The sequence below is a fragment of the Diplotaxodon limnothrissa genome, linkage group LG18 (genome assembly GCF_057381915.1).
Source record: "Diplotaxodon limnothrissa isolate DT_005_m linkage group LG18, D_limnothrissa_male_GT1.1, whole genome shotgun sequence".
Classification (NCBI taxonomy): domain Eukaryota; kingdom Metazoa; phylum Chordata; class Actinopteri; order Cichliformes; family Cichlidae; genus Diplotaxodon; species Diplotaxodon limnothrissa.
In genome coordinates this window covers 4,890,399-4,901,710 of record NC_140613.1, presented here as the reverse complement: position 1 = coordinate 4,901,710, position 11,312 = coordinate 4,890,399, and the positions used below count along the sequence as shown (strand labels likewise).

Below are 11,312 nucleotides of genomic sequence, written 5' to 3'. Positions count from 1 at the left end.
TCCGGTTTTTTGTTTTATTTATTTTTGCAATATTTGAAGCCGTGTGGAGATAATTGTGAAAACATGCATTGGTCAGGAAAGTTACTACAAGCTATATTATCTTAAATAGTCTAGAAAGCCCGAAATGGCCATTACTGTTCACAGTTATGATGTTGTGTGTCTTGGGAGTTTTGTCACTAAAATTGTAGCTTTTATTTTGAAGTGTTTCCTGGATTGAACCTGGTTGTTTTCAAAACAGCGACAGACAGCAGCCGAGCAGCACTGCAGTGAGCTGCAGCTCTGTTTCTGCTCGCTGTCTTTGGTTCTCCTCGACGACTTCTCCCCGTTTCCCTGATTTTTATTCGTTCATGTTCCTCCCCAGGAATTTGCACCGAAAGATAATCCCTAAATGCCAGCCCCCCTCGCCCGCTGGGAGGACAGCTGGTGCGCTGATAACATTGGAGTCGGGGTTGCCCTTGACTTGGGCAGGAGTTAGGAGGAGCAGGGGACGACGATCATGCAACCTGATGAAAGAACTGACATTATTGCGGCTGTGTGATCTGCATCGGCAGGGCTGTCAGGGATGCTCTGTGAATTAATGTCATCCCTGCTCCCGACCCAGGAGCACCAGCGTCCTGCTGAAGCAAGCATCTGCAGGGAGCCCTGGCCCCGGAGCTCCGCTGGCCGAGCAGAGGAGGCCTGAGCGGTCTCCACCTCCGGATTATGGTGGATGGTGGCAGAAGGCAAGTGTGCATGACAAGATAAACAAACCCAGAGCTGTCTGCTGTCCTGCAGCAGAGATACAGTAGAGGCTGTGAGCGTGCTTGTCATTGTTGCTTTTTTTGGTCTCTTTGTGGGAGTAGGTGTTCCTATTAATAATAGATGTGATGGCCAGCAGCCCCTGAACTGTAAATGTGTTCTTTGACTGGGCCGGCTTCTTTTTTTGAACCTCTAAAGAAAATTGACTGAAAATGATGGCTGACCACGAGGAAGCAGAGCTGTCCGAGTCCCTTCAGAAGGAGGACGGGTTTTCCAGCGAGGTGGAGGATCCAGGTACGAACTTCAAATCTAAAAGTTTGCCTGTTTTAAGCGAAGCTGCATCTCAGGAGAAAACCTTACTGGCGAGCTCAGTGCGGATGTCCATAACGGCCGAGGAGAGCACAGAGTTCATCCAGAACCCGCCCAACACTGAGTCGTTCCAGGCCGAGTCCCCAACGAGAGCAAACTACCCGCCAAAGCCAGGGAAGTCGGCGCTGAATAGGCCGGCCTCGTACATGGAGAACACGGAGATCCGAAGGAGTAAACACATGGCTAGGAGGAAGCCCCCGGGGTTTTTCGCAGCCAGGCTAGCTCAGATTCGTCTGCCCAGTCGGAAGCACCTTGGCGTCATCTTGCAGGACTCTCGCTGCTTCCTGTTCTGCATGTGCTACCTGACGTTCATCCAGTCGCTCATGGTGTCTGGCTACCTCAGCAGCGTCATCACCACCATAGAGAAAAGGTACAGCTTGAGGAGCTCAGAGTCTGGCCTGCTCGTCAGCTGTTTCGACATCGGGAGCCTCCTGGTGGTCGTCTTCATCAGCTACTTTGGTGGGCGGGGCCAGAGGCCTCGCTGGCTGGCAGTGGGGGGCATTTTCATCGCTGTGGGTGCTGCCCTATTCTCCTTACCTCATTTCATCTCCCCGCCCTACCAGATCCAGGAGGTCAACTCATCTTCGGCCAACGAGGGCCTGTGCATGAATAGCAATGCCAGCAGCAGGGATCGCGTTGACATCACTTCCTGTCCCAGAGACCAGGAGGGCAACGAGCACAACCTGTACGTGGCGCTGTTCGTCATCGCTCAGATCCTGGTAGGCATGGGGTCCACGCCCATCTACACGCTGGGGCCCACCTACCTGGACGACAATGTGAAGAAGGAGAATGCCTCGCTGTATCTAGGTAAGAGTTTGGGGGAATGTTTGGTTAGTTTTCCTGCCCACCTTAAATATGGAGCAGTTCTGCTGGGATTTGTACATGCATCCACCACCAGCATGGAGGCCAGTAGCAGCACAGTGGTGAATTGGGCATCACTGGCTCACAGCAAGACAGCGCTGTGACACTTTTGCATGTTGTGTTTGCATTTTGCTCTGGCAGATCTGACAAAACTACAGACACTATGAAAGATGGAAGTAGCCACCATGGTTACTAACCAGACTTCCACTGGTTTGTGAAGTCCCACTATGAAGCCTCAAGTTGAGCATCATTTCACTGTAAAAACACCCACCTTTTCCCTATGAATGCACCCACGATTATCCTCTAGAGACTCTTAGAATGACTAAAATTTCCAAATTGGGCTTGATGTTTATTCAGTGTGACCTTAGATGAGTAACTGAGTCCATAAACTCATCAGGACAGAGTTTAGAGAGGGCAGGTTGGAAGGTTGTTCTCCTATTAACTTCTATACAACTAGAAGTCCAGCTGTTGGCCCCTACTGGCTATTAGGAAGAACGCAGGTTTAAGTTTAAGGCACTTCCGCGCTGGCTTCACCTTTAAGATCCATGTTTTATACTGCCTGTGCTCACCACTCAGCAGCCGTACTGGCCGCGTCCAAAGTTTTAATCAAGTTTTAAATTAAGAAAGTCCATTTGAAATTATGTTAATTTAAAATAAATTAATAAAAAAATGTGAACTGAATGAATCTGGAGTTTTAGAGAAGTGTAAAATTAAAGGGAATTAAGGTACTGAAAGGCAAAAATAATACTATTATTAGAAAGCAGTAGTTTGTTTTATCTTAATCATCTGGTTTTAATAATAATTGGAAGCCAAAGTTAAAATTGAAATCAGGTTAAAAGCTTTGGTTGTCAACATTTTATTTGTACTACACATGCAAAGCTACGCACCATGACGGCTTCGTTCATGGCTGTGTTAAAGTTCAGTGACTTTGGCTCCTCCCACAGGAGATCTGAACAGATATTACCATTAGAAAGACTGTAAGTACATTTACCTACATGTTTATTGTAAATGGTGTTCACCAGCAGTGCAATAACACAACTAGCCCACATGTTTTACTAGTTTGGCTGATGATTGGCTCTTTTTAGAGGCAGTGGTGGGACAACCGCCATCTGGAGCCATTATGGAGTCCTCCCAAAAACTTCTATTAGTGATTCTTTGAGTTCCATGTCTCTCTCTTATACAGTGTTTAGTAGAAGCACTTGAATCTCCATTGGGAACAAACTGGAAGCCAGAGAAAAACAACTCATTGCTTATGTTTTTATTTCGATGAGTCCCTGGATTTTTTTCTAGAGAAGAAAATGATGGAGTCACAATAGAAATGAAATACAATAAAACAGGCAATAACTAACCTCACCTGATTAATGCTGGGAAAAACTGAAATGTCTAAATGCTTTGCAACCCTTTGTAAAGTAAAAAAAGAAAAATTATACATTGTGTATTGTGTGTTTTCTAATGGTTTAATACATTACTTACTGTGTGAAGAAACCTCCAAAAACAAATGAAAATCCAATTTATATGACACAGAGAAAGCTATGAGGTTTGTAAACACATCCGGTTTATTAAACTCAACGACTAAAAATGTTACAGTATAGTTGATCTCAGCACTGCACTGAAAACCTACGAAGCACAAGGTAGTTGACTTTAAGAGCAGATGCTACGACACAGACATATAATTAGTGTCAATTTTGCTTATTGCTCTTTGTTTATCTATAAAATGGTTGAAAGAGCTAGTAAGTAATATCCGTGTTGTGTCTTTTGTCCAAGCAAATGCCTCAAAGTTAACAGAAGTTTACATTCATACACGATCAAGAAAAGTGATCGACTAAAGGATTAAATAGCCTGAAGAATGGCTGGTTACATGTTGGTTTGTTAGGTTATGTGTGTTTTATATGCTTCTTTTCCTCCAGTCATTACAATCCAGTGTAACAGCTGTGAGTTCACTGTGGCTGCAGCTGCTTCTCCACACTGATGAAGGACTCTTACAGCCTCTTTAAAACCTATAGCTGTGAAGCTTTTGTTTTTATTTTATTTATTATCATTTTAAGTTGTTGATCTTTGCCACGTCTTTCTTGTGAAAAGCAATCAGTCCTCCCACCTGACTCCCTCACAATGAGCTGATGTATTTTAAATTTAGAGTAACTTTATTTGTTAAATTTATGCAATTTTAGCTTCATATTATGAGAACTTTATGAATTATGTTCCTTCACATGTGGTGAATCAACCATTTCCCTATATTTTTGAAACCCTCACAACTTTGTAAGTGTGGCAGAGAACCACATAAAAACACATTTAAGCTAAAAGTAAAAAGAGCTGTCAAAAACTGCAAGAAAAGCAGTTTTATAGTCTAAATCCAAATTCATCTAAATCTCATGTTTGTTCAGATTTGATCAATATCGTGGGATAGATCATAGTTTCAACAGAGGAACAGACACAAGCTTTCATAGCCTGGATGTCAGATCTGTTTTCTGATATTTCACCAAAGAAAACTTAAAAAAGTTCAGTTTAGGTCAATTTTCCCAGCTTGTATCTGGTCAGAACCATTGTGGCATCGGAAAGGTCTCTCCTTTTTGACATCAAGCTTATCTTCTAGTAATTTCTTCTATCATAACAGGCCATCAGTAGGGTACGTAATCCCTGTTAACTACATTCACTTTGGGTTAGCTGACTATAACTACAGCTTTGATTTCAGATAATAGCTATAAAGAAACCTCTTTTTAGAGGTTTCTTTATAGTTCTTTATAACTCATTGGCTGCAGCTTATATTTAAAAAAAGGCTTAAAACTACAAACTCCAAGGATGGTGAAACATTGAGGCGGTGAAGAATAATAACAGTGTCTTTTAAGCTAGCCCGCTGGTTAGTTTAAGGCAATACAAAACATTCAGTTTGTGAGCCCTGGCTTAAAAATGCTTCTCACATGTTGAAGGTGTTTAATTATTATTTTTCTTTTTAAATTGGTTTTAAATTTTAAATTAAAAGACAATATCCAGTCTTATGGGAAAGCACAGCTGGATCTGCATCTGGCTGCAGGGATTTTATTGAGTGAAGAGCATTAGTGTGGTCCAGCAGTTGTTGGGTGATGATTGGCCTTTTGCTTCATCCCAAAAGTGTTAGATTGGGGAGGAGAAAGACCAGTTAAGCTCATAAAACTAAAACTATTTTTATATTTAATTACCTGCTCTGTGACTCTACTGAGCCGCAGACTTGGTCCAGAGAGTTCTGCAGCCAAATGGGTTAAGTGACCCCCCCTGTTTTCACATGCTTCCCCAGAAGTTCTCGCTCCAGCAGCCTCAAACAAGGTAAAGCCTAATTAAACCGCCAAATGAGAGCTGAGTTATGAAAGGAGTAGGGGGGTGGAGGGAAGCTCTTATGTGCATTCCTGTTATTTGGTGGTGGGGGCAAAAAAAAGAGAGCCTCTGTACCCGAGTCTTGGGTACAGCCTGAGCTCTGTGTTCTTTTGAGCTAAAATGGAGAGGCTTTGACGCATCCATTTTCTTAACCACTTGTACAATTCAGGGTCACAGAGACTAGCAGCCTTTCCCGGCTGTCACAGGTCAAGGCAGGGTAAACCCTGGATGGGTCGCAGGGCCAACACAGAGAGGCAGTCAACCTTTTACGCCTGTAATGTCTTTGGACTGTGGGAGAATGCTGAGTACCTGGACAAGGAGAACCCACACAGCGACATGGAGAACATGCAAACTCCAGAAAGGCCCCAGGCGAACGGAAGGTTCAAACCAAGAACCTTGTTGCTGTGAGACAACAGTGCTAACCACTACTCCACCGTGCCAGCAGCATTTGGTGCTGGGAAGGGGAAATTTAAGTCAGGGAGAAAAGTGAATTTCAAAGTAAATCAGAGGTCTCATACGATCCATAATATTCTTATTAAAATATAAATATGTCTGTATTTTAAAATATAGATACATTATTGTTATTATTTTCTCTTTTTGAGTAGGTATATGTACAAAAATCTAACAAAACAAAAACAAAAAAACGTTACCCACATTCTCCTCTAACTGAATCGGGTTTGTCCGGCAGGACCCAGTTGACCAGTAACCGTTGGCATTCCTTTGTGGTGGCTTAAAGAAAGCATTTGTTCACAGCAGCGAGCAATGGCTGGATGTGACAGAGCAATGCAGAGCAGGGCAGAGGATCCTCAGTGAGCAGGAGGTTGGCTGCAGAAACACAGTGATGTGGTCGGCTGGGTTAATGGCAGCTGACAGCTCCTTCAGTTACAGGAATGAGGACATGGGCTGTTTAAAAACAAATTGTCTTGTTTTCAGTCCTAATGGTGAATGTTGTGTGTAGGTTTACATTACCATCACCTGATATTATGTAAGTAAGATGCTGTGTTACTGGGAGACAGAATCAGAATGTTTTTGCTCCTGCAAAATCTTGACTTCTACTGGTTTTGCTTCAGTGTTTGATTTGCAGATTGATAGCATGTCTGCGTCAGTATGCTGAAATCTTGGACACTGCGAATCCTCCCAGTCATCAGTTTTATTATATCACTGGATTTCTCTCATAAGTTGCAACCAGTTCACCTCGCAGTTCCCAGTGAACGCACAGCAGAAGGAATGGGAAGAGACTGCAGTGTTTTTCAAGCTTTGTAACAGTGGTCAGCACATGCACAGATTAATTTACCTGTTAACAGTTCCTTTAATCTGTTAATTTCTCAACATGTAAACACAGGAACAATGAAAGGTTGCTGTTGCTACACAGTAATGGTTAAAAGCAGTATTTTTCTTTTGTTTTAAATGCAGTCCAGGCTTTTTTAAATATCACATGCAGTCAGTTTGAGGCTTTGTTTGAAGGTTTGGCTCTCTGCCTCTCTCTTGCATGAGTTGGGATCTACTCTGCGTCTGATATTGACCATGGAGAGTGAGCACAAAGGGTTGACTGTACTCGGATAGGCTCTTACGGTGCTTAGCCTACTTAGGTTATTATATTAGTGACATGAGATGAGTGGAGACAGATGATATCTTTGCTGAATCGGAAGCCATACTGTGAATTCAGCTATCCAAATAGACCACAGCTGCGTTTATCTGGGCTGAAGATCTAACTCTGCAGACACAATTTGAACTGAAATCAATCTGTGACACATGACAAATTATTTTCCCGATTCAGGGCGTCACTTAGTTTCTCCACTGGGAGGGAGTTTTAAACTGGAGTTTCTAGTAAATCTTAAGTCCGATTGGCATGCCCATTGGAAACTGGGCCAACTCACAGCAACACAATGCAACGTTTTCTTTGAGTGTGGCCCTGACTTGTAAAAGGAAAAAAAAAAGAAAGGTCTTTCTGGGACAAAGATGGGCTTTCGCAAAAGTAATTTGTTATTTAGAGAGCTTTAGAACAACTGGGTGTTTATAAGACTGCTATTATCACTGCTCACAATAACAGTACTTCTTGTTCAAGTACATGCTTTTAAAGATGGACTTCAAAGAGGAAGCTGGTGTGTAATGATTGTACTGGGGCTCTCGCAGCTCGAGGTCAGCACCTTCAGCCTGGACTCCTGGGCCAAAGGTGAAGGAAAAGTGAAAGGCCTGATAAGTAGCCGGTAGACCTTTCACCTTAGAGTTTAATAAAGCTTAAAATCCATCCCAGAACACACAAGGCTTTCATTTAAGAGGATAACACCATTCATACTCTAAAACCTCTGGTGTGTAGCTTGTTCATGAGCATTTTCAAGCTGACTGATGAGTGATAAGGTGATGCATCTGAACTGAGACGAGGTAAAGACAGGGGAGGTCCTTGTTTTTGAACATTTATCAAGATGCTTAACTGTCTGCTGTAAACACACATTCTGGTCCGTATTGGCCCTTCTTTGTGTTAGCCTACATATGAGATCACGCCCAAAGGCAATAACAGACGGCCATTAGAATAATTCAGGACAATATTGCTTTGTAACCCCAATAAGAGGCGCTCTGTTTGGTTGCCATGCGAGGCAGAGGGCCACGCTGCAGCCACTCGAAATTTTAATGTGCCAGCTCAGAGACGCAATGTGGTCCTCGCCGGGTGTAACGCTGCTGCCATGTTTGGTAACGAATTACGTTAGCGCTCCATGAATATGACCTCAGACCTGTCGCCTCGCAATTTTTTTAAAACATTTTTTTATTTTTTTAGGGGGACAAGTAAAATCAGTGTTATTTACGACCATGAACTGCCAGTGTGACGGTCTAATTGGATTTAAGTTGACAGCAGATTAAATCACTTATTTTTGGCTAGACTTTGGTGCATCCACACCATAGGAGACAGATTTCTGTGTCTGAGTCTGCATACACCTGCGTACACTGAATTGTCTCGGGATCAGGATTCGTTTGTGATATTATCTTAAAACCTTTGGGAAATATCTCTGTTTTTTGTTATGTCTTGTTGTTGTGTAATTTAAAGCTGTGATATGAGGAGTCCAGCTTTACAGTGTCTGGCAGTGGGGAAAAAAACAGTCGAAAGCATATCTGGATCGAAAGCATCTGGTAAAATTTCATCCAAATCCTTCCGTAACTTTTCAGGTTATCCTGCTAACAAACAAATAAACAGAAAAACAGGGGGTATAGCAAATATGATACAAATTAAAACTAGAAAATGTTTTAAAAGTTCAATAAACACTATTTTTTTTAAATTCTAATTTTCTGGCAATTATTTTTTCGTTCAGGGTTTACAGGGTTATCACCATGACACGTGTTGAAGCTTCCTTCTAAGTTTTCTTATTACTCAGAGATCAAGCATAAAAAACTATCATGGCAGGTTTGTACAGTCTTAATGCTGTAAGGGCCTCTTCAAAAGTATTCACTCAAGATATATAGGCAATAAAAGAAAGATCTAAAAGTAAAACAAGGGAAAAAAATAGTCAAACAAAAAATAGAAATAAGTTGATACATCAGGACTGTATGTAAGACTGCATTTAACTGTTTACTCTGTCTCAATAAACAGGTAAATAAAATAAAAAATGGTATCAGTCATTACAGTGACGCTACATACAATATGAATGTGACATTTCCAGTTTTTAGCTTTGGACGATGTGATATTTGGGCTGCGAATTACATAATAAAGCAACCATAAAGTGTCTTAGTGAAGTGTAACCAGATCAGCCCCGGTCAGATCAATCCCACAAGTATAAATATGTTTTATCACAGGATAAATGTGATCACTCAGAACAACTTTGTATTGATCTGTAGTGCAGCTTCCCTCTAAGAGAGCACAAACAGTGCCAACCAGACGCCCTCACCTCCACTGCACAACAGAGTCACCTGAGCCCCTCACTGTTTGTCGTCAGCTTTATATGTGGTGCGTAAACACTGCTTCCTCACAGTGAGGTGCCAGTCAGGACAAATGATGAGAAACAACGTAAACAACATTTTACAATAACTGTTGAAATTAGCTACCGTGCCTTATTTAGCCTGGTTCTTCCCATCGGCATGATCTGCATTTGTCACAGTAAGTGGTGAAGTTGTTGTTAAGGTGGAAGTGATTCAGAAATATTAAACTAGGCCACCACGAGTTGTGGTGGTTACCCATTGAACAGAATAAGCTACATGTTTAGATACTGTGATCCATTTAGTGCTTTGAGGTATTAACTTTACTTTACACTGAGTCTGTACGTCTAAAAAAAAAAAAAAAAAAAGGATGATTATTGCGCTCTTTGATTATACCTGAAAGTGTTTACAACATAGAGAAGAGAAGAATGTTGCGCTTTCTGCTTGGCCTGTAAATCAAAGAATTAACGAGCCAGCAGTTCATCTTGAAACTGCTGTGAGTTACTTTTCTGTCAGCCAATTGATTCTTTCTTTGAAAAATCGTCAAGCTCCAGGAAAAAGCAACCTGTAAAGTGAAGGCATGAAACCCTCATGCTGTCACAGCTTGAAAATACTCGGATTTCTAACAAAACTGTTTTGCTTTTGTTTTTCCTTTGAGGAGCATCAGATGTTCTTGCAAGCCGCTTCAGCAGCGTTTCACTCTCCAGATTTGAGCCGCACGTGACACGAGGGTGGGTTATGTTTCTGGGTTTGTGTTCTCAAATATTGATCTGGTCAGCAGCAGAGACAACGTGGGAGGAAGGATTTGGTGTTATTTACCTCTGAGGGCTTTCTTTCTTTCTCTTTTTAAGTAAGAGAGGAGCAAGGTGCTTAAGCAAACAGGCAAAACAGGCAGGGTTAGCAGTTCAACACTATGCTGTTATATACCATAGACACTCATGGTGTTGGGTAATAAATGGTATTCACTGCTGTATAAATCTGTTTATCCTACTTGAGTTGTGTTTGCAGCTTAGATCAGACCAGGTGTTGTACAACACGGGGCCACATTTGGCCCTAAGTTTGTTCCTGACCGGCGCGTGTGAGGCCAATGAGAAGCTGGGATTGAAACATAAATAAATATACATCATGGAGCTCTTGATAACCCCAATCGTTGATAAACTACACTTAGACTTTGTCAGTTTGGTGTATTTTATTTTGAAGGTGACTGCTACTTTTAAAGACTTTTTTAGAAATATGTGTAAATGGAGACAATGCAGCTTCACTGGTACTGTTGATGTTGATACGAGGTGTGACTTTGCCAGCCCTGAAAGGGCTCCGCTCACTATAAAATAAACGATTGAGACAGCATGTAGAGTTTTAAACAAGACATTAACTTCTAAATATGTATTTACTGAAGTCGGAGGTAAATCCTGGTGCTTAGTTTTTGGAGAGCAGATAGTTTTGTTTCAGGATTACAGTTTGAATCGCCGTTATGGGGCTGAACACACAGAGATACAAGAAAAAAAAAAAATTTGAGGAGGTAGACCTCTCAAGGTGAACGTAACAAGACAAATCGAGGAACAATCTGGAAATAAAAGTGCAGGAAATGTGAAAAATAAAAAAACGAGCAGTCACTCGCGTGGACACGGTTCACCTTGTGTGGATGTAAAGGTTAGATATAAAGTAAACTCAGAGGCAGGTGCATTTGAAAGTCAGTTACTTTACTGCAGCTTTTGAGATTCATCTCATCCTCGCCTCTACACTTCTTATGAAGCGATGACAGGAAATGTGCATTACTGACTTCTTTTAAGCCTTTGTAGGGCTTTTTTCTTGGTTCTTTACAATTCCTTATAAGCCCGAGTAAAGGCCTGCAGCTGGAGCTCCTCGAGCAGGAATCGGCTTCAATGCTCTGATTTAAATCACACTTCAATAACAAAAGCGTCTAAAAAGTTTTGTTCCTGCCCGTTTGTCTGCTGTAGCTGAAAAGCTGCTGTCGATGTGTTAAGGGAATGGCTCATATATAGGTCAGGAAGAAATTCATGTGGCTGATGCTATTATTTTACCACTTTGGTGTCAGGCTGTTCTCTCGGCTCAGGTCTGGTTTCCTGCTGTTGTGT

The 11,312-nt window shown here is 41.8% G+C and overlaps 1 protein-coding gene across 1 annotated transcript in view; it reads left to right on the top strand.

The window, feature by feature from the left end:
- Window positions 1-770: 770 nt before the first annotated feature.
- Window positions 771-11,312, top strand: part of LOC146612921 (solute carrier organic anion transporter family member 5A1-like) — a 48,342-nt gene continuing 37,800 nt past the window's right edge. Inside the window, exon 1 of the mRNA XM_085377184.1 lies at window positions 771-1,914. Within this exon, the coding sequence (XP_085233310.1) occupies window positions 951-1,914 (964 nt within the window). The 5' untranslated portion in view covers window positions 771-950. The remainder of the gene's footprint in view (window positions 1,915-11,312) is intronic.